The 23,797-nt window shown below is 43.4% G+C and overlaps 1 protein-coding gene across 3 annotated transcripts in view; it reads left to right on the top strand.

Annotated features, from left to right (window-relative positions):
* Positions 1 to 672: 672 nt before the first annotated feature.
* The window catches only part of fancc (FA complementation group C), a 35,271-nt gene continuing 12,146 nt past the window's right edge, over positions 673 to 23,797 (top strand). For 2 of the 3 annotated variants that reach the window (XM_048978685.1, XM_048978703.1), the window contains exons 1-11: positions 673 to 840; positions 6,205 to 6,306; positions 7,018 to 7,217; positions 8,560 to 8,625; positions 12,121 to 12,171; positions 12,629 to 12,716; positions 13,373 to 13,467; positions 19,607 to 19,714; positions 20,156 to 20,220; positions 20,389 to 20,553; positions 21,207 to 21,363. In XM_048978685.1, coding sequence (XP_048834642.1) covers positions 7,053 to 7,217; positions 8,560 to 8,625; positions 12,121 to 12,171; positions 12,629 to 12,716; positions 13,373 to 13,467; positions 19,607 to 19,714; positions 20,156 to 20,220; positions 20,389 to 20,553; positions 21,207 to 21,363 — 960 coding nt within the window. In that variant the 5' untranslated portion in view covers positions 673 to 840; positions 6,205 to 6,306; positions 7,018 to 7,052. The remainder of the gene's footprint in view (positions 841 to 6,204; positions 6,307 to 7,017; positions 7,218 to 8,559; positions 8,626 to 12,120; positions 12,172 to 12,628; positions 12,717 to 13,372; positions 13,468 to 19,606; positions 19,715 to 20,155; positions 20,221 to 20,388; positions 20,554 to 21,206; positions 21,364 to 23,797) is intronic. The other variant, XM_048978694.1, reaches the window with a different exon arrangement.

Below are 23,797 nucleotides of genomic sequence, written 5' to 3'. Positions count from 1 at the left end.
TAATTGAAGTGTGGTATGCCAAAATTGTGGGTTTTACAGATAGAGTAATAATTGGTTGAAAATTAATTCGTTATAGCTGGACAGTCACGTGGCTAGCATTGGGTAAACACGAGGGCAAATAAAGCCAAAATTAAAACGATTTATTCCTCAAAATCAGAGCCGCTTCGACTTGAACAAATATGTAATTAAAGGAACACGTAGTCGGTCTGTACATTTGAAATATCACTAATATACATTATGTTTCATTTTGGATATCTTTCCGATTCGCTGATTAATGCCAAATATTTATTCGCTGTAGTTTTGCATGTAACTATGATGTGATGAAACGCATTTGTTGAAATGATGATATTGAACACAATTAATGAGTAGCTATTTAATATATTTATTATACATATGTACGTATATTACTCCAAATATAAATCAGGAGCTCACATTAACTAGGACATCGCGTCACAACACTGTAAATAACAGTGGGGTTTCACACAGCTAAATGTATTTAGTAAAACATGCTGTAAGGAGGAAATAACATTTACGAGTACGTTACAAACATCCTAGACAGTCAAGTTTTCAGATCTAAACCGCGCACAGCGATTCACTGCCGCCAGCGCTCCACGTGAGGGAAGTTGAAGCGCGCGCCAAATAAAAGCGTGACAGCTTCCTGTTTCTCTGAGAGAGGGCGTGTAAAAAAGAGGGAAATAAAAAGAGAAAGAAACGAGGGATATATCGAGGGAGATGCTGAAGAGAGAGAGAGAGAGAGAGAGAGAGAGAGAGAGAGAGAGAGAGAGAGAGAGAGAGAGAATTTTGGATGTGTGGAAGCACTGGGAGCTCCTTGCACATAAGGTTAGTGACCATATAAACTGGGAAAGACAAGAAAGCAAACGTATATTGCATTTAGAATGGCACAGATTAATAAGAACCGCCAAAGTAGACGAGCCTCAACAACAGCAAAACGGCGGGTTTTAAAGGTGAACGCGGCTGGCTAATGTGCTAACTTTTTAGCCAAGTTAAATTCACCGGTCAGCGAAGAACAAACAAACCATCGGAAATTTTATTCCAGGTTAACTCTCATTGGCCACGCTGAATTAGTAACTCCGAAACTGATAAGGCTGACAGTAATAAAAATGCAGCAGTATTAGCAGACGGCTTTTCTTTTCTGTATGTCCTCGACGATCTGTCATTAGACTCAGTGACGGTCCGTTACCGGTTCGGGGTTCTGGTTCATGTTCACAAAGACGGTGAAAGTTGGGCTTGGGGTGAGGTCTTAGGGTAGGCTGACAGTAGAGAAGAGGAAATACCTGTGGCCGTACCCTGGTAATATGTTGACAAGGCCCAGTAATGTACAAATACAGTCTCTGGTGGCGAACTCAATCATGTCGACCTCATGTAAGGGGGGGGGTTGCGGTTTAGCTCGTGCATCATTCATCACACTGATTGTATTGGTTATACTAGTTGTACTAAGTAGACATTTATCGAAATTGCTTTCCTCTGGTCCGGAGTTCGTCTGTCTCTGAATTTAACTTAGGGACGACTTTTTTTTCAGTCAACACTTTTGAAATATTCATGATTCCTGTGATTGAAAATTTTTTAACTTAAGATGTATATTTGGTATGTAATATTTAGTAATATGTAATATTTGATGTCTGGTATGTGTTCTTTTTGGTATCTATTCCAACCTAGTAGATAAGTAATACATTTTACCCGTGAAAAAGTTATTCTCAAAATTATGAAACTGGACACAATTTCAAATGTTGCCTTGACATTTATTTGACACATGGAACAAATATACAAAGTGTTGGTCTTCATTATAGTTTAAAATTTAATGTCTGGCTTCGGAGCAGCAAGTTACGGTTCACAGGATTAATGTAAGGCTCGCTGGATTACTGTGACACGAAGGTACTATCGCTGCATTACTGTGCCACCTGCTGTTCCCTACGAGTACAGCACTCTGAATATGAAGTGAACTGTAAGCCGGCAACAAAAACTGATGTGTGTATGTATGTATGTATGTATATATGTGTGTGTGTGTGTGTGTGTGTGTGTGTGTGTGTGTGTGTGTGTGTATATATATATATATATATATATATATATATATATATATATATATATATATATATATATATATATATATATATATGCATTTTCCCTCTAGTGTAATTTTAAACCAAGTATTGCTAACCAGCTCGTTTCTCTTTGAGAGAGCAGGTAGAACAAAATGCCATAAAATATTTCGGTCTCTTCTTTGCTGGTTGATTTGAAAGGGTATTTGTTCATCACCAGATAATGCTCTTGCTTTTATGTAGAATATAGTAAATCTGTTTGCTTGGGAAATTGTCAAACAAAAATGGTGAGGTTTTTATTTTTGTTCTTTGCATATTGATATCTGCCTCTTTTTTTTATTTGGCCACAACAATCCAATATACTCATATTTACATTAACAACAGTCTTCTACCACTTTCTGTTTTAAGACTCTTAATTTTCCGTGTAATCCTGATGCTATAAAAGTTTAAAAGTCTTGGTCATGGCAAAATGTTTCGTTTAAAGTGTACAAAATTGCCAAATGTCAGTCATGATCCATGCACCAGGAAAGGAAACATAAAATATAAATTTTACCACTTGGAAGCAAGAATTAAGCATTTTTTAGCTGTAAACTTCTTAAACAGTGAACTTGAAAATCAGCATATTTTAATTTCAGTGGAATTTATCTCCTTTAAGGATTCCCAGAAAAGATGTAAATCTGTTTTCTAGTAGACATTTCCCCCCACTCAATATGCTTTAATTCGTGGAAGTTTTAAAAGTATGGTTATGGAAGGATCTGGCCTGGCATCTGTTCCTGTTGTGATGTCATGTTCTCAACATTTACACCCTGTTCTGCAGGACTGTGGCGTGTCAGATTTCACCTTTTAACTCCATAATTGGAAAGTTTTTTTTCTTGTGAATTGGGAAAGAGAGATCATGTTGCTATACATTAACACATGAAGTAAGTAATGATCAAGGACCAGCCTGGAAAAATTGCTTCTAAGCTCAGGTCTAAAAAACTTTAAAATTCAAGTTCTAAACACCATATAATATCAGCGAGGGCCAATAAGGACTTAATCTTTTCAGAATGAAAACTTGTAGTGTTTAATATGTCATATTCTTAGAATTTAAAAGCATGATTTACAAACACTGGACCAATGTCCCAGTAAGCATCTGTTCTCTCATTTAACTTTATTACTGTTCCAGATCTATATTTGCTTCTTCGCACTTTCTCCGCCAGCTAGACAATTAAGCAAATTTAAGTAAATATAAATCATAGACTTCTCTTTAAATTGTACTTGGCTAACAGAGCAATTTAGATTGGAGCTAATTATTAATGTAATAAAAATGTGACACTTGTTGAAATACTACAAATTGTGCTGTTTGGTAAATTTATCAAAGACAGGGGGAAAATGCTGTTGGGGAAAGTGTTAGGTGATTGACTTTGTGTACGTAAATTTCTGAAACCGCGTGTGCTGAAATATGTGGTATGGTCCCTCTTGTGCAATCCATGCTTTTTAACGCACGTTTTAGAACGATCAAAGGGGGTATTTAATGCTCCCTTAAATTGGCGCAGTCACAAACTTGAATGTGATGTCGGTTTCTTTTGCCCCCGCTGACAGATGATGCGATCAGGTTCTTGTCCCGAAAACGAGTCCCACATGTTCCAAAGGGCATATTTCAGGTGACGTGACGCTTTGCAGTCAGGGGTGTGGCGTGAAGGAAAACGTTCTTATTAGCTGTTATGTAGCAAACCACAGATTTGTTATGCCATGGGGCTTATTTGTTTATTTCAGTCGCTCCTCCATTTCCATCAATCCCACAGACCGACCAGGAAAGGAGCAAAGATGATGTAAGCGCTATTAAGGCAAATCAAGGGGTTCCAGTTACATCCATCCTGTATCTTAATTGAGAGCAGCTTTCTGCAGTGTGTTGGAGACTGAGGGGACTGAGCTGGAATGCAATGTAAAGTAGAAAAATAATTTGGGTGCCAAATGGATATTTATTTAGTGCCCCCTTCTTGCTGTGTTAATAGTGGTTTAGCAGAGAGCTTTGTGCCAGAAACTGTGCTGTGTTTTTAATGTGCCAATAAGAAGGTGTCGACATGTTTTAGAGAAATGGGAAGTTTAGATAAACCAGACAGTCATTTGTTCTTTGTTGTCAATATTAAATCGCAAAGATGAATTTTATCAGATATTTAAGGTTGAATGAGCCCATATGGTTTATTTATGGACTTAAATGAAATGATTTATGGATTTTTATGTGCAAAATTGAAGTGCAGGCCATTGCAGATTTAGATTAGCTGATACTCGTAGAAGTGAAGAGAAAGATTGGAAAGTGCTCCTTTTGGTGGCCACTCTGTGTGTTGTTTCTTTATCCCCAAGTGAATGGTGCATTTTGGATTTATGCCCAAGGACCACACCCAACTGCAGCAAGACGAGGCTTCATTCAGACATTCAGTTACCTGTTATTACTGGGACTGCCATGTCGTGAGAAGACATGCGTCTCAAAATGTATTGTCGACGTCGTGTTGCCCTAGTTCGGCGTGTTGTACAGATATGCAACAAACACACTAAGCATGGTATGATCTGCTGTGAATTGTTCAGTTTGGGGAAGAACACACAACACGTTGCAATGATTGTGATATTTTAAGCCTGTCTGAGCATGGACATGCAAGTTTGATGTTGGGTAGTTCTGTTTTAATTTTAAGTTTTTGCATCCTAATTTTTAATGTTGATGAAACTTGGCATGTGAATTGCTCAATTAAGAATTAATATCAACTGAAGCTTCTAGTTGTAAGTAACTTTTTGGGGTGCATATCTCACTTAAGGGGACCAAATAACAGGGCAATGTATCATGTACAAATAGTGCCCAAACACCATCTGTGTACTTTATTATAAAAAACTGATTTGTTACTCTAGGCCCTTCACTGTTTTTGCATAACCTAGAAAAAAGAAACTTAGAAACTTGAATTTGACAATACCATGAAAAAACAAAATACTTTTGAGCATTCCAATGAGCTATAGCTGAGTGATTTAGCTGTAATAATTCAGAATGTTTCCCTTACAACTATCTTTCTTTTTTGCTACCCACAGTGTAGAAAAGGCACTGTATCTGTAAGGGATTTTTTAAAATAAACAGAACTTTTCTGAGTTCTGAAGCGTATTTGTAATTTGCAGGCCAAGTTTTATCAAAAATGGTAATGACACTTTATTGATTCCTGTGGGGAAATTCTCTTTTTAAATAGCGGATCATGACACACATGGTAGCAAAGGGCAGCCACCTGGAGCATGGGGTTAAGGACCTTGCTTACGGGTCCACAGACATGTACTGTAATCATTCTGGCGAAGCCAGGTTTGACCTTCCAAACACAGGCATAGAGGCGTAGCCCAAGCCACATGGTGACGCAAAGGCCATTTTTGAGTTAAAATTGAATGACCCGCCATTTTTTACACAGTCTTGCTGTTCCAAGCAAACTTTCCTATTGTTGGACAATCATAGCACTCTTTAAAGACTGTATAAAGGTGTCAGAATAGATTGGCCACGTTCTGAATGGTATGCGGATTATTTATAGATGTATATTTGACATCCAGTTTCTTATTTCATGTCTTCAGCTTTGCAAATGCAAGCCATGTATTTTTTGGAAAAAGTGACTGTTTTAATGAAAACATGGCAGTAATGGCTTTTGGCACTTTATCGTTTTATAATGGTCTCACTTCATGAGGAAAATCAGTGCGCTCTCTCAGATTACTATGTGTTTTTATTTAAATCTTCATGTTTTGCATGTTCTGATTGTGGGTTTCCTCCAGGTACTCTGGCTTACTCTCTGTCCAAAGACATGCAGACAGGCTGCCTGTCATTGCTAAATTGCTCATTTTGTGTCTGTCGGTGCTCGTGGCACCTTGCTCAGGGTGTATGACAGCCTTGAGCCATATGCTGCCTGCTACAGGCTCCAGAGCCACCTGAGAAGATGGATGGAAATCTTCATGTGATTTTTTCCAGCATCAGCTCCGTGTTCATGAGAATTGGTTCTCTGTTTTTTTACTCCCCCCCGCAATTTACTTTCTAAAGTTGATGGTGTCCGTTCCTGTCATCACCCTGTGTTCTGCTGCAGTGGTATTGAGGTGTGGCATGGCAGAAACGTGTTACTGTCACCGTTGACAGTGATGGGCCGTTTGTTCTTTGCAGGGTTTAACATTTGCAGTGAAAATTCTACATTTCTCCTCCAAGACTTACACAGCCTTCCTGCTGCGATGACGGAAACACATGAAACGGCTCTTTAGCAGCAAGGTAATTATGAAACCATTGTACTTGTCTTCTATGATCTGTAAATAACCAAGGAGGAAAAAAAAACAGTGTAGTGGGAGTTATGACTGACTGCTCCACCCCACAAGGCTGGGAATCTGTTGGAAAGCTTTTTTCACTGGGCAATTTCCCCCTCACTTAAATTTTTTCTTTTTAATGTAAGTCCTCTTTTTTTGTTGTTTTTGAAAGCGAGAGAGAAAAGTATCTGTTAGTCATTTCAAACTAAAACCCAAGGTGAGAGGATTAGTTGTGGAGGGGCGTTTTTTGCTTAATGACGTTAATTTGTAAGAAATACTTTTGTGCTGAGAATAAGGAGGTGCTAAGAGTTCAGTCGGAGTCCGGGGGCTTTATTGCTGGGCTCAGTGCTGTAGATGAACACTTTTTTTTCTTTCTTTTTCTTTTTTTTGTTTTTTTTTAACAGTCCTACTAATGAAATACTGGGTGATGACAAATTCAGATGGTAAAAATTTGAGCCCCAGCTGGACTGCACATTTAACTCTAATTTTCTGACTACCACTCTGTCAATTCAGGCTGTGCACAAAAGATTCATTATCAGATTTTTTTCCCACCCCCCCTGTTTTGTTTTTGGAAACATTTTCCACACAAATCAGCAGGACACACGAAAGGAATTTCATCAGCCCCCCCGACTCTCCCCCCCAGCGTGTGTCTGAATTCCACCCCGTGTCTCTCTTGCAGGGAGTGGTCCCCAGACCTCGCATGGGCCTGAAGCCATGAGCCACACCGGCCCTGTTCCTGAGCGGCTCGTGGAGTTCTGGATGGGCAAGGCGGTGGAGTGGGGCCAGGCCCTGACCCCTTCAGCCCGGCATGACGTAGCCCTCCACCTTGACCAGCTGAGGGCTTTCCTCCGCCAGCTCGTGCTAGATCTGCGAACGGCTGTGAGTCCAGAATGTGCTCTTAGGGGCCCCCCAGGGAGTTTGGGGCCGGCCGACTGCTTCCCGAGTCCTGCTTTTCCGCTGTCTAACCGGACACTCCAAGGAACTTTTGCAGAAAGGGTTTGAAGTGCCCGTGATCTGTGAGCTCAGATCTGTGGCTTTAAACTCTGCAGCGTGAGCCTCTAATATGATCTGCAGGTTTCTTGTATAATTGGGGCAGCCGAGCAAGATTCTGACAAGAGCTACTGGGCAAGTTTTCAGCTGGGGCCGCAGCTAACAGGGCCGTGAACAGGAGCTGCTCTGTGCTGCAGGGGAGGCGGGCAGCTGGCAGCGACCCGGGCCCGAGTTAGCAGGCTAATGGTCGCCAGGGGACTGGCATAGCTAACTCAAAGTACTGCCGGATCGCGTGTAACGAATGAGACCCTGTGAGAAAGCAATGTTAGCATGTGCCGTCCTTCTCGCCACCCCCGTTTATCTTGAAAGGGGGCTTTTATTCCGCCCCGGTTGACTTACCCCACTAGTGCAGTTGACTCAGGCCTTGGCACGTGGAAAAGAAAAATGAGATTTCAGTCGTCAGGCATTTAATTGAGTCCGTGCGATGGCCACACTGCCAGGACGTAATCATTCCTCTCGATATGCATCATTTCCGGCAATGTGACAGCGATGGCGATGGTTATCTATAGATTAGGACGGAGTCTTTCTTTGACAAAGACTTGTTAAAAAACAACGGTTTTGGCTTTATTGTAGTCTATATTGAGGTTTATATCCATTTGCTTGTTTGTTTAGTATAGATAAACGTTCCTCCCCTTGCTTGCAGGAACTGGGGGCTTGGTAGGGTCGGGGGGGGGGATTGAAAGTGTCTTCCCCCGTTTCTTGGCTTGAAGTGTTCATCATGGCTGATGGGGGGGGGGGGGGGGAGCAGTGACGATATCTCAAAGATTATTGTGTTGTACCTTACCCCCTTGTCCCCCCTGGACAAGCCACACCTCTCCGCATTCCTGCAGTGCGCTGTCCGCATAGCCGTCTGCACACGGAGCGCTGTGAACGCTGGCCCCCGGGGCTCTGGCCAGCTGAATGATTCATAGGGGCCTCTTTAGAGTTACAGTGTGACTTTGGGTCTGTGCATCGTGCTATCCTCCAGTCCCCCTCCACTGGGATGCTGGCATCTACATTTACATCTGTCAAGCACTTAATGGACCGGTGGGTAAATACTGTGGTGATGAAATGTTGTGTGCTTGCTGAGACCTATTTTTGTAATATATTCACATCTGCTACTCACCAGCCATTGGCCTATTTAAATTTTCCCCCCGCTGTTTGTAAGCATGCATCCGTCTCTTTTACATAGCCGCTCATCCAGCAGAAGGATATGCCGAGCTTGGAGCCCGTTCCAGAACACACAGGACAGACTTGGGTCAGTCGCAGGACACAGTCTCACAATTGGCAGTTTAGGGACAACAAGGCACTGAACCTGTTTTTGGACTCAAAGGAGAAAACCCATGTACCGCCAGATCATATACACTGAGGCTACCATGCCACAAACGGAAAGGGAAAAAAGGTTTATGGGTAACACTTTACTTGAGGGGGCACATATACACTATTATGCTCTTAATTAATGATGAGTCAGTTACTTAATGTATTAATTAACCACAAACTAAGTCTTGGTTACAAGCATATTACTGTTCAGTCTTTGAGCTGAGTGTTAACATAAAATTTAGTTAAGCGTCATTTTATAGTGTACATAATCATTATCTATCTACTAGATATTGGTAATTATGATTCTAACAAACCAGTAATTAAGTAAAAAAAAAAGACATGGGAACTTACCACTATTTATCTGTTAGTCCTATTAATTACTGTACTTTATTGATCTCATGTTCATTTGTCATTAATGAATTGTAGCATTTATTTTAAGCAGTTTCTATATTTGTTACTGTATCTGTTAATTCTGTTAACCTTTGTGAAGTACTGAAGGAACAAATAACAGAAAAGTGAAATTCTGATCTCATTTTTGTTCATCATTAATGAACCAAGTAGCTACTATATTTGTTCATGATTTATACTTGTCTAGCAGCTGAGTTACTACTAAGTTACTAAGAAATGTTATTGTAAAGTTTCACCACTTTATGATATGTTTTTTTTGGTCTGTGACGGGCTAAAATCAGTCTCTGAGAGTGGCTCTCTGCTGTGTGGTTCCTGTGCCCTTTCAATTTTGTACATATTACAGTTTAACCTCAGATTGCGAGCATAATTAGTTCCAGAAACGTGCTTGTAATCCAAAGCACTCGTATATCAAAGTGAATTTCCCATTAGAAATAATGAAACTCAAGTGATTCATTCCACAACCCAAAAATATTCATATAAAAATGATTAATACGAAATATAAAGTAAAAATACATAAAACAAATTAACCTGCACAAAAGAATCGTGGATGGTGTGAGGGAGACGAGAGAGAGGAGAAGAGGAGGGTTATTTTGTAGGACGACTTTCACTATAACAAACGGAATCACTGCTATCTGTTGGCTCACTGGAATCTTTTCCTTTTTGTGTGACTTTAACAAGGAACCTATCCAGTGACAGCTGCTTTTGCCTCCTTTTTGATTTCGCGGAAATTTGGACATTGAATTGTGGTTAAACAGATTCATTGATCGCCCTGCTACACCCTTATGCGGGTGGTGCTTTTCTACTAAATTTTGACTATACGAGTGAGACCGAGACCGAGCATGGGAAACGATTACCCACAATCCTGCAGCGAGAGAGAAGAACCATCGGCTCAGTTGTGATTACGTGACGCTCGGCAGACAAAGTGTATACATAATACTCATATTGCAAGACCTCACTCGTTTATCAAGTTAAAATCCATCCATCCGTTTTCCAAACCGCTTATCCTACTGGGTTGCGGGGGGTCCAGAGCCTATCCCGGTAGCCATGGGCACGAGGCAGGGAACAACCCAGGATGGGGGGCCAGCCCATCGCAGGGCACACTAACACACCACTCATGCACACATACACTCCTATGGGCAATTTAGGAAGTCCAATTAGCCTCAGCATGTTTTTGGACTGTGGGGGGAAACCGGAGTACCCGGAGGAAACCCCATGACGACATGGGGAGAACATGCAAATTCTGCACACATGTGACCCAGGTGGAGACTCGAACCTGGGACCCAGAGGTGTGAGGCAACAGGGCTAACCACTGCACCACCATGCTGCCCCTCAAGTTAAAATTTATAAAAAAAAATTGCTCGTCTTGCAAAACACTCGCAAACCAAGTTACTCGCAATCCGAGGTTCGACTGTATTTGGCTGTATTCAGGGCCGAGCCTGGCATTGTGCTGAACTCAGGCACTTATTCACCCCTCCCAGTTTCCAAGTTCCAGCACACAACACAGTGCAGTTGAAGCACTTATCTAGATGAACATTCCTGCTGCATTATGTCACATACATGCACACGCACACACATACCACATGTACATTTATAGGTGGTCTGAACTGAGTCATTTGTACATACATGGTACTGAACCAGTCTGTTTTTCTTTGCCGTGTATATTTAATGTACTGTGTGCATCTTGAAATAATATGTAAGCTTGCAGTGTAGCAATATTGCTGAACTGGGTCCCATTAATTCAGCAATTGTCTTTTTAGAAACATCAGCGGTCCAACCAGTTCTTGTGTGCAAGGCAATTATTTTTTTTTAAAAAAGGCTTAATTTAAAGGTACTGTGGAGGATTTCCATTACTAATTAAAAATTCAGTATCTCATCTCTACAATTTTATATTATGATTGTCGTTTTGGGGCATCATGGTGGTCGAATAGGGGGCCTCCGTAGTATGTGTGGCTGTGTAGATTTTGCATGTTCTCCACATGTCACAACAGATCCCTTTGTCTTCTCCGGTTTCCTTCTGCAGTCCAAAGATAGACAGTTAGGTTAACAGACATGTCTAAATGACACTTTTGTGTGTGGTTGTGTCTGCTTGCGATGGACTGATATCCCATCCAGAGTATACCCCTTCCCTATACACTGTACCTCCCCACCATGACCCTGACCAGGATAGGCGGTGGGAAGATGTATGTATGGATTATTAATTTGTTTACTATACCGCAATTTTAATAGCATAATAATGTATCATGTTTGTTCTATGCAATATGTCAAATAATCATGCTAGAATACGGAAACTCTTTCACAGCCAGTATGCAGAACAGACATTCTGTAATCTGTTTATGATGGCAGCTGCACAGGATCCTGTTGCCAGTCTCACCTCGTGTGTAGCGATATTTCCAGTGCGGACGCATAATGTCTTAGCCGACTTTGAGCATCTCTGGTCTCTCAGTGATGCGATACGGTCCAGAGCTTAACGAGGGAAGAGGGGATAACATTTCTGCCGAGATCGGCCAGGAGTTAATTAGAAATACATTTCTCTCCCACCGCTCCGAGGATGTTTACTAAACGGCCGGTTTAGCATCTTGTCTGAGCCAAGTGGAGCCCGCCCAAGTACCTTGTTGCTGGGGGTGTCTCGCACACCCCAGTCACGACCCCTGGCTTCTCCCTCAGACACCAGGCCTGTCTTTAGGAGCAGCAAGCATGTCTGCTGCTGGAAGATTGTTTAAAAAAAAAAAAAACTGAAAAAAGAGAATCCTTTGTTGTAAAAAGCTGCATGTTGCTTCAATTAAACCTGGCATATGAAAGACGTGGGCTACCCCCGCCTTATTTTTCTGTTGCCTCAAAGCATTTCGAAATACTTTTGCTGCTTTTGTACTTTAATTTGTTTTCCATCACCTTTTTGTATATGCCCTGACTATACATGAAGAACATGAAATACTGGGAGCTATGACATTTATACTAAGAAGATATCTGTCAGGTAGCTTGTTCTCACCTTCATACCCGATTGAGGCCTGTCGCGTTAATTTTTCAGGTGATCGCTGCATGTGACCACGTGTGGATGTCGCTTTTGGGATCTCAGAGGGTTTGTCTGGCAGGTTTCAGGCTTGCCTGCAGGCTGTGCATTAGCCAGAAGTTCTGCACCTTGTCATGTCACCTCATACACGCGGTCCACAGGAAAACTTGCCACTACCCCATTCATTGCTCAGTTTCCCTTCTGTGTTTTGTCATTCCAAAGGGACCCTTTTCCTTAAAAATAATCTATTGTCTGGTTCTAGATTTCTCGTAGTTTAAAATTTTTCACTTTTTACCTTGTTAAGCAATATAAACCCACAGAAGTAACTACTGTTCCTCTTCTGTGGTGAAACTCAGTGATGAGATGAATGATTTTGAAAACTCAAAAACCACCTGTTCACACTGCACTTGCTCGTTTCTCCCCTCGGTCTTGCATGCTATCTGTTCACCTGTTTACTGAGGATTTTGAGTTGCTGAATGGATAAACACAGATGTCATGTTGACCCCAGTACCCATATCCTTCTCAGGGTTCCACCCTGGAGGTGATGAGGACGGCTCCCTTCGTGGGCCAGTTCCTGGGAAGGCTCTGCTGGAACACCTTTGTGACTGCTGACAGTAAGACCCTGCCTGTTTTACGATTAATAAGTTTGGACCCCAGAAGCTACTTTTTCCTTCTCTGGCCGTTAAATAAATTTTGATGCATTTAAACAGACATGTAGTGAATGTCTATTTGGGTCGGTTGAGTTTTGCTTTTTGGAAGATGGCCACATAGCTGCATTCTCTTCTTGAGTTGTACCTTGCAGCATACTGGAGGGCCCCCTTCCGGGGAGCGTGCATATTGCACTGCCTGGGTGGCAGTTGTATTGTCCTTATGTAAAATTCCACTGCACCAGGAAATCATTTGGGACCATTGCAGTACAACACCAGGCCCTGTCAGAGCCATTTTAACACTCTGATGGTTTTATTTCGTATTGCTGTGACTTGCCCTTCTGCTATCCAGATGCGCCCAATATAGCCGGTCTGGCCTGTGATGACACACAATGTGTACGGCCATCGATGTTTACACAGAGTTTGGCTCTGCGTGCATTGAGACTGTTCTCACATAGTACATGGTGGTTTTGTTTCTGAAAGCTGAGATGAGCAGTTAACCATAGGCAGTTGTATAGGCTGTTTAACATTTGTTTCAGGCATGAACCCCTGCGTGTACAATATTGCCTTCACATTGTCAAGCCCTATCGTGAAATTCTTTTTCTCTTTGGGTCATGTGTTAGAGGAGAGCCGGGCTTGTCTGCTGCAGTGCCTGCACAGCATGTACAGTGTGCAGCCCCAGGGGTGCCTTGAGCTTAAAGCCAACCAGTGGATTCAGGTAGGTCTGCCCGTCTCTTTGTGCGATCAGCTGCATCATGTGGTGTGCTGGAGCAACTGTGTGCTCGGCCTCTGCAAACAAATATATTTAAAACACTTATAATAACTACCTGTAAGTTAACTCGGCCTTGCACATCACAATATACTTTATAGCTTCCTGTTGCTTAATGCTAAGTGTTAATACTGTAAAAAAAAACCATGCAGAATGTATTGGATAGACCACAGACGCTGATGTACCAAATCCCAGCAGTGAAAAGGTAACTACACCAGAGCTCTAGAAATACATGTTTCATTGTTAATGGAATATTCAGTCTTTGTGAACTGGTAGTAAATTGAATTTGAAAACTCAATGATTTATACAATTGATAGAATTGTGCTGGGCAAATTTTTTAAATCTGTTCAATTTACGGGGTAATTTGAGTCAGAGGTTCCAGTAAGTGAAACAATCAGTTCCTGTAAGACAGGCCAAAAGCATCAGTAAGCTGAAGCAGTTCTGTGAAGATGAATACCTCTGATGTGCCAGCTTGTGCTGAAGGAGGTACCAGTCACTACAACAGTGTTTCTCAACCCGTAGGGTTGATGGGTGGGAAGCTGGGAAGGAGCAAAATCATGGCATGTCTGAGAGTCCCGAAGACTGGGTTGTCCCCAAAGACTGCACTAAAACATTGTGTACCTTTCCAAGAGTGGCATTCTTTATTTTGCATATATGTTATGGGTAAAATCATGAATGAGACGATACAATGATTTCTTATGCATTTGATCAGATTCTTTTCTGTTGCATGGATGTAAAAGATTTTAGGACAACACACAGGTAACATGAGAGGTTTTACCACTTGGATCTATGTAGAAAACATTATGTGTGGTGGTGCCTCTCCTTGTAATGTACAGGTTGTTCGGCCATCAGTAAAAGGGCCCCGCATGGGGAAGCCAGGTCTGGTGGCAAGGAGGTCAGAGGAGCACAGGCAGGTTAGATGGTCTAGCTCCTCTCCCTCTCAGTGCTCTGCAGCCACACCTGGACTTCTGGCCTTTGCAGAGAAGTTTATGGTCTTTTGAGCAAAAAGATGCCGGTGGCTAATGGCACGTACCTCAGAGAATTTGACTGAAATCCCCATAAATGAGCCGATAAATAATCGATTCTTACCTTTCAACTTCTGCTCCAAGTTCAAGCAGATGGGTTAAACCAAATGGTGTGTAACGTGCGTGTTTTTGCCAGACTAAACGTGTGTACTTTTGATTTTGTCTAATAAAACACAGTGCTAATTAAAACGGTGCCTTTAAAGTAAACTTTTAATTTGCCAGATGTGATCTGACTTATAAGTGGGATGGAGGCCTTTTAGGGTGTGAAGCTGGCTGCTTTGTGAACGGCTGTTCTGTAGATTTACTAAGAGAGGCTTTCTACCCCACAGTTTCATATTTTACTGAAGATACCCAGGCTTCGCAAGTTTACAGCAGCATGGGGTGTTAGCCTTCTTAACCACATATTGTACAGTTCCCTTGTTAAAGTGAAATCCAATTAACTGGAAAACTATTTGAGTTTCGCAGTGTTACTTTTTATAGACTAATTTCCTTGTTTTTGTTTAGACGTTTAATGAAGAAAGTCAGTATTGCTGCCAAAAGTTATGGGACACCCTGCTGATGGAAAAACAACAGGTGTAAATAAAAAAAATATAGTGTGTGTGTGTGTGTGTGTATATGTGTGTGTGTGTGTGTGTATATGTGTGTGTGTGTGTGTGTATATGTGTGTGTGTATATATATATATATATATATATATATCTCTTTTATCTTTGTCTTGGCAAGTGCTAGATGTGGTCACCTCACTTACCTTAATTGCGTTTGGAGGCAAACATGATTTGTGTAAAGTTGCTTTGCATAAAAGAATCTTGTGAACATACAAATGTACAGAACAGTCATGTTCCATAAGGTGGCGGTAACATTATCACTATATCACTAGGTACTGAAAAAATTTTGCTTAAAACTGTGTGGAGTAAGTGTGGAGTATAGCGCTGTGCAATATTCTGATGAAATATAGGGATTATGAACATATTATCATGAATTTGAATATTGTATAATTGGAGAAAAGATAGGCCTAATGACTTGGATTATATTGTGGTAATTATCAATATCATTGGAGATGAAAAAATATATAAAATATCTTGCCATATCGTCCATCCATGGTAGAGTACATTACTTGAATTAGAATTTTTAATATTCAGGCCTTTCTTTAAATAAATACTTGGTTGGCACAACAGAAACTCATTTGTTTGTTAGCTATCAGTAAAATATAAAAGTTCTTTTCATACTTTAATGGAGCACCTAGCTACAGTTAGACATGAGATTACTGCGTATTTACTAGGGTTGTAACATACACATATTCAGTCTGTTGAGTTTGGTTACATCATTTTCGGTTTGGTATGCACAAAGAAATTAAGGAATACATTGCTTGACATAGGCAGAACCTAAATTGCCAAGTAGATGTTCAACATTAAACCAATTGTGGCCATGAGTTGGTTAGTGCTGGAGAGCTCAAAGATCCTCCCACATCATCTAAATCAGCAGTTTGGAAACGTTTTGGATCAGTGACGAGGATTCATGAGATCTTTGCTCATGACAGTGACATAACACCCTGCCTTGGCATTTCATTTCAAATTAGTCATGTAAACCGCCTTCACTGCTTAACAGAAAACACCCATGCGGTCGTTCTAGTTTGTTATGCTATCACCATGCCGCCATGATGCAAGCTTGGTGAGGGAAACGGTTAAAAACAAACCTTGCCTCCTTTGTCGGACTTTATCCACAGATGAATCTTGTCTCTTTGAGCGGTTCGCGTACTGAGACTTGCCTGTCGTTGCTTCCCGACGTCATCGTCGTCGGATTTCTCCAAGCACTGCTTCCAGTGTAAACAGGAGATAAGGCACAGCTGGGAATGCCTGCGTCCCAGCATGCTTGCTGGCGGGGCTTGCACATGGTGACAAGGTCTTTGGGGGGGGGGGGGGGGGGGTCTCTGTTCAGCATGCTCCTCACGGGATTCCCACATGACTTAACACAGGATCAAAAGCTTCCAGGATTGTCCTCGTATGTGGAGGCTACCCATCAGCCGCCTGATGGATGACTTCTGCTTCCAGCTTAGTGTTGGACTCACAAGTCCACAGTAATAAATAGATGAAGGCATTTATTTTCCCTTTAGTGCATTATTACAGGCTCCTGCAATGGATGATAGTTTTCTTCCCAGTGGTGTCCCTGCATATGCAGCTTTGAAGAAGGTTCAGTGAAATCCTTAACCCTGTAATTGTTTATTCCCTCATGACTGTGGTTCCACAGGGAGAGGAAAAAAAGGAAAAATATCAAGTGTTATATGCCTTTCGAACCATGACAGTATGTTGTGGAGCTGCAGTGGAGAGCCTGTGCTGTCATGAATTTAAAAAAAAAAAAAATTTGTGTGTATGACGACAGAAAGAGTAAATCAAAGGGCTGGTACAATGTAACGTATTAGTTTGTGTATATTAATCCAATTTGTATGGATGAGTGTCAGATGTTGTTGGTCTACTAACATACGAGGGAGGATAACATCCTGGGGCTTTTCGACGCCAGTCTGTGTTTAATGTCTGCTTCGGCTGGTTTGCTGTATCTGCACAGGGCTGCTCAGCGTGTGTACAAGGCTTGTGCCCTGTTTGTTGTTTGCTTTGATTGCACAGTCTGGTCCTTTCTCCCCATCGCTGCTTGGCTGTTACATGTTTCAGGTATTGTTTTGTGGAATCCCGGCCTGTCCTGGACCACTTGGAGTACGATAGCTGTGTTGAGTCAGAGGGTCCCTCTGCATTATGCCGCGCATGCGTGTACTTTTGTCGCCATGTGTGTGTTTTGTGCGTGCCTCTTATGAGTGCGTGTGGCTGTCCGTGTGTGTGTGTGTCTGGGTGGGGGATTTGTGCGTTTCTCTTATGAGTGCGTGTGGCTGTCCGTGTGTGTGTGTGTCTGGGTGGGGGATTTGTGCGTGTCTCTTATGAGTGCGTGCGTGTGTGTGTGTGTGTGTGTGTGTGTGTGTGTGTGTGTGTGTGTGTGTGTGTGTGTGTGTGCGTGCGTGTGCGTGCGCGTGTGTCTCTTATGAGTGCGTGTGGCTGTCCGTGTGTGTGTCTGGGTGGGGGATTTGTGCGTGTCTCTTATGAGTGCGTGTGTGTGTGTGTGTGTGTGTGTGTGTGTGTGTGCGTGCGCGCGCGTGTGTCTCTTATGAATGCGTGTGGCTGTCCGTGTGTGTGTGCGTGCGTGTCTCTTACGAGTGCGTGTGGCTGTCCATGTGTGTGTGTGGGGGGGGATTTGTGCATGCGTCTTATGAGTGCGTGTGGCTGTCCATGTGTGTGTGTGTGTTGGTTGGGGGGGGGGGGGATTTGTGCATGCATCTTATGAGCGCGTGTGTGTGTATGTGTGCGTGTCTCTCACGAGTGCGTGTGGCTGTCCGTGTGTGTGTGTGTGTGTGTGTTGGTTGGGGGGGGGGGGGGAGTGCTACTGGCTGGGAAACTTCCCCAGTGATTATGCTAAATGTGGAGAATGTGCCCCCCCCCCCCCCCGCTGCCCCGCCCTGCTCCACATCAGAGCCCTGCCATGTCTGATGGTTTCTCTTAGTGACTAACATATGCTGCTGCGGGGCCCGGAAAACCTTCCCCTTCCAGCTTGTGTGGTCCGTACCCCTGGCCACAGCCTGCCTTATAATCACTGTCTCCACAGTCCATCTCTCTCTCCCACCTCATTCTCTTTCCTGTCCTCAGTCATGTTCTTTGTGGTGGACTTGCTCTTCCTCTCATCCCATCTTCCTCCTTCTCTTTCATTCCCTCATTCTGCCGCAGCCGCACGCATTCTAACCGCCACAAGCTCAGCCTCACGGTCGTGTAGCTGGTTTGGGTTTTGGGAATTTGATTATAACTTGGTAATTGCTACCAGCAGTCAGAGGCGCCCACTTTAACCGGTTGAGGTCCTGGTTAGAGCTGCCGGGTTTGTTGTCTGTCTGTCTGTCTGTTTGTTTGTCTGTTTGTTTGTTGTGATTTATTGAGGAATATTTTTATGCCAGCTGAGTGTCGGCTTCCTGAGTCGGTTTTCGCTGCAAAGCTTTGAAAGGAGTGGCAGCACCTGGGGCATTTTTTTTTAAGCCACAGTCCCCCCCCCCACCCCCCCCCAGGCCTTCTCTCCTTGCCAGCAGTTATGGTCCTTTTGTGGATTAAACGGTATTGATTGTTCCTCCTCTGAGAGGTTGGGGAAAACCTCTTGCGTGCTTCGTACCAATGGCGACCACACAGCTGACTGCAGGCATGGCTTTGGCTGTCAGCCCCCCTCACCCCCACAGAAGTATATCCTGCCTCCGTTACATGTTTCTGTTGCATGGGAAGTGTATGTACATGTATATAAGTGTGTGTGTGTGTGTGTGTGTGTGTGTGTGTGTGTGTATATATGTATGTATATACACACAAAATTTAAAAACCTAAACAATTTTTATACATGAAACATAGGCTGTCCAACTGTCTAGAGACACATTATTACATTACTGTGGCATATGTGAGTCTCCCCTGGAGAGTAATGTGGTATGAATGGGGCAAAGGCCAAAACACCAGTAAAGACAGTAAAAGGCCCAGTGTTGGCATGTATTAGTTATTTAGGCTGATCATGGCATGTGCACCACAGACTGACATGCACCTGGAATTTCATTCCTGCAGAATCTTGCATCTATTCAATAAAAATGCCATTCTTATAAAGAAGGCGTGCGGTGTCTGTGTTTTTCTCCGGCTTCCGAAAGGGTTTGTATCTGAATAATGAGTAGTGGAGACCTTTGAATGCCTAGTACTGTATATCTGTGATTGCCATTGTTTTTTTTTTTTTTTTGCTGAGCTCAGGGACCAGGGAAGCGAGTGGCTGAGTGACCTTTGCTTTGATTGGGCAAGAGCGTGGCAGGCGTTCATGCCGGTCTGGGTTACCATCACATTTTGGCAGAGTCTCTCTCCCGGAACGACAGCTCTGACTGCAGCATGCTGGAGGCTGGTCTTGAAAGGAGAGCTTTATTTTGTGATGGTCTGAGCTAAAGGCTGGAGTAAAGATATGGTTTCCTGACTCGATGTACAGAGCAGCAAAGCTGCATGCTTCTGCTCTTGTCTCTCCTTAGAACGTACTGTGCCACCTTTTGGCTGAGGAGGACTCCGGAACAGTGCAAACTGTACTCAAGCATGTCGGCTGGACTTCGAGGGACTATCATTCAGAGCTGCTGAGAGACGTAAGAGCTGCTTCACTTTTATTTAGCTGTCAGGTAATTGACAAAGCATTAGGAAAATCACTGAAACTTCAGCCTCATTCTGAATACTCTTAATGAATTGAATGGAATCCATGGAATGAAAATATCTTTCATTCATTTCATTTTGAAATGAGGTGTTTAAGAAAGGAATTGTTAAAAGATCTTGGTAACTGTACTTGGTACCAGGGTAAAAATGTAAAAAAAAGGTAAATCTACCTACCGTATTCATCTGTACTATATTTGTTTTTAAAATAGCTTACTAAGCCAGTTTCTGAGTCCCTATAGTTCTACCAGTTTTCCAGTGATCAAAGTTGTAATCCTGTTGCTGTCTTGTAACGGTGTCCAGCATGGGTGGGTGAATGGGATTGCAGTGGAATTGCAGTGATGTGTGGGTGTCCACCGTGCTATTCTTCGACTTTACAGATGGTGGCGCTGCTGGTGAATGATGTCAGGAAAGCCGCTTTCAGTGAAATTCACACTCAGGAAGTGTGAGTGTCTGACAGTCCCTAAATGAAGGGGGGGGGGAGTGGCAGCGTGTGGTGTGTGTGCTCACTAAGGCCTGGATTTGTCGTGCTTTACACCAGTGGGAAAAACTGCCTTAGATCAATAAACAGCTAACTCTTATTCCACTTGACTAACTTGTGTTACACCTGCAGATGTCCATGTGACAGGATCCACGGTCTGTCCGTTTCCTGTATCCTACTGGTCACGTGTCCTGAGGCTGCCCCTCTGATTGGTGCTCTGCTTGATTGCCCCTCCATCTGTCCCAAGGCAGCCCTGAGTGAGGCCTTCCTGCATGCCGTGAATGAGGCCCTGCTGAAGTGAGTTGGCAACTGTAGAGACAGAAAGCGGGTGTGCTGATGAATGTGGCACAGCGGCCTTGGAACTGCTGGAGTCTTTTAAGGGTGGTGCATGGCTCTGTGGCTTAGACAAATGTGCCCTTCATGGACAAATCACTGGTTAAACTCCCATAGTTGGCAGAGTGATGTCATCACTGCGCCCTTGAGCAAGGCTCCTAACCCCAGTTGTTCCAGCGCCTGGCTGATCCTGTTTCCTCAATCGTACTCCACTTCGGATAAAAGTGTCTGCTCATGGGTTGCAGTGATAAATTTAACTTCTGGACAAAGTTAGGCTGTGATTTTCATAAACTCCTTAAAGTAGAGATCTTTTCTCATCCGTTTTCCAACTTCTTCTGTTATAGGGCGGGCGGGTGGGGGGGGAGGGTGGGCGGGCGGGCGGGGGGCTGAAGCCTATCCTAGGCAACACAGGGTATATGGCAGGAATCACCTTGGATAGGATGCTGTAGGCAATTGCAGGGCACACACCCCTCCAGAGTCAAGCACACTAGGCAATTTAAAGGTTTAGGAGCTCATCTGGAGAGCTGCACTGACCACCATGGCTGCTTTTGGTAATGAGGTTGGAGACCCTAATGCTACGCTTCACCCGCCGGTGCCGCTTTCTGCTACACGGGCAGTCAGAGGCTGGTCCTGGAGGAGCGGGCGGTGGTGGCACTGTGGAGTCGCAGCCTCGTCAGCCTGGAGAGAGCCGTGCTACACCTTTTGGAGTCGGCGCTCTCAGACCCGCGGCCGTCCATGCAGGAGCTGGAGGAGCAGGTCACTGGCTCTCTACTGGTATGTCCGTGCGGGATCTCGCTGGGTAGAGGCCGTCTGATCTGGTGTGTGCATTACTGTGTAAACCGGTTTATTAATGAAACTGTGTCACCTGCTTGTGTAGAAATAGGTGGTATATAATATGTGAACACTAGGGGGTTTCTGGGAGGCAGAGAATTGAAAATGATTTATCCAATGAGGAAGCTTTAGACAAGTTTACATCAATCAGGCCAGTTTGGTTCCTCCAGGAGGGTCTGCTGAAGTTCACAGCTATGGGGCACTGATGGCTTCCACTCCCTAATGAACAGGCCCTCAAATCATCCTCTGCTGCGCACGGAACGACCTCATCGGCGCCCCAGCTTACCCTCCACACACACCCCCCGCCCCCAGTCTTCCATGCCATCTCTTTCACGCGAGGGCCCGCCGCGCTCGGTGGTTCCGCTGTCGCCCGCCGACCCGCTTCAGCCTGACACATTTCTTTCCATTTTCGTCTCGTGGAGGTTGTTTAAATTGCAGTCAGGGACGGGAAACGTGAAATTAGTTTCATGTTCCTGTTTTCAGCTTTTCAGAAGTTTCAATCCAATAACAATAAACAGTGACTCCAGCCGCCAAGTTGCCAAAAGACAGGATGTTTTCAAAGTGGCGTAATTGACCCTCCCGAAGTGTTAGCGTAGCGTAAGGAGGCCTTCGCTAAAGACATCTGTTTTCACTAGGGTACACCAAGATCTCGCCGAAACATTCTTTTACATGATTCCAGTTTTCGTGCTTTTGATCCCTTGTTCACAGAACTGGAGGAAAATTAAATGCATTACAGAGATGTTTCTGCAGAAGCCTCATGCTCTCTGTCCAAAGCCAGAGATAGGAAGCGGCTGTAATAAACTGCTGGCCACTAGGTGGGGGCATTCGGCACAACAGTGCTGATGAACTTGCTGCTGGATGGCCAAGCCGTGCCGGATTCCCGGTTTAATTTGTTTTTTGAGTTGAACCCCCTCTAGGTTTGGACTGATCCATGATCTCGTAGCTGGGTAGCAGTTCCTTGCTTATAATAAATTTAAACCATGCCTTTGGTTGCCCCCACAATCATATTAGATGTGATTAACCCTGAAAAAAAATATAATAAATAAAGTAGCTTCCCTCTCTGCTGTGAGTCATGGAGGTTCTGGCCCAGGGTGGTGTGGTAGAGCAATATTGGGTTTTATCCCACTGCGTCCTGCGCTCATAATGCCGAGCGGCTTCACGAGGCGCTGCTGAAGGCACAGCGCGTGCTCCGTAAGAGCCCCTCAGAACCCCCCCCCCCCTTCTCCTTTCCGCTCTGGGTGGGGGGTAAATTACACTACCTGGTGCTTTTTATATAACTTTTTTTTTTTTTATTGGACCAGCAAATTAAGATTTTTTTTAATGGCAAGCACTGCTTAGCTTGAACACCGGAGGGTTAAAACGTGATCTGAAATTCCCCATGTAGTTCAGGTGGGGTGGAAATAGTCTGCTTAATGGGTTGGGGCTGGGCCGGGGCAGTAAACCTCTTTCCCAGCAGCCTCTCTACTGGTCAGATGAGTGCCGACTGTCGTTGATTGCTGAAGGAGAGAGGCACACAAGGAGGGGCCTTCAGTCGCTTCCAGGCTCTCCTCACTCATCCAAGTGCTGAGAAGAAGGGGTGCGATTAATTAGAAACACTGCTGGCTTTATAATCCTAGCTTAATGTGTACAGTACTTTTAAAACAGCTGTTGATCTTTACTATGGGAAATTCTATGTGTTTTAGATTTAAAACATGTGTCACGCTACAGTGCAGAAATATTATGGGAAAAAAAACCTTTGAACTTTGAGTATTTGCAAAATTATTAGACTTATTCTTGTAATAAGGCATCTGTTGCAGGCCATGAATTTCATTGTCATTGCAGTACAATGCTGACATCTAGTGGTCACAGTGGGTCAAGGCTTCAGTCTTCAGTTTAGTCGGTACTTTGAATTATCACTTTTGCTCACACCAAGTCTGTTTACAGTTTGCTTCGCGAAGTTTGGTTGTGTTTCATATAGTGTAGATAATATAAAGACTGTGTGACTCTAAGGGAATAGTGAAGACCAATAGAGTAATGGAGCACACACGTAGCTTTCACCCTGTAGAGGCACATGCACCTGTAAGGCTCATGCAGAGCGCAGCATGACTGATAACCCCAGTTATCGTGGTGCAGGTCAGTTTGAGTCATAATTTTCTCAGACAGGTTCATGATACTGAAATGGATTTTGTCAAAGGATACTACTCCTGGTTGTATAAATTTCCTTGACAAGTAAGCGTACCTTATACATAAGCACACCCTATGACTCTTAGTTATCAAGGCTGAGAATGTGTTACTGACTTACCGTACTCCTTTCATATATTAAAATGAGGGCCTGAAGTTTGTTAGAAAAAGTGCAATACGATCATATTTCCTTCGCAGGTCGTATTTATTTACTGCA

This window comes from Brienomyrus brachyistius, chromosome 2 (assembly GCF_023856365.1).
Source record: "Brienomyrus brachyistius isolate T26 chromosome 2, BBRACH_0.4, whole genome shotgun sequence".
In the NCBI taxonomy this organism is placed as follows: domain Eukaryota; kingdom Metazoa; phylum Chordata; class Actinopteri; order Osteoglossiformes; family Mormyridae; genus Brienomyrus; species Brienomyrus brachyistius.
Note: the sequence above shows the minus strand (reverse complement) of the source record. Positions and strands in the feature narration are given on the sequence as shown.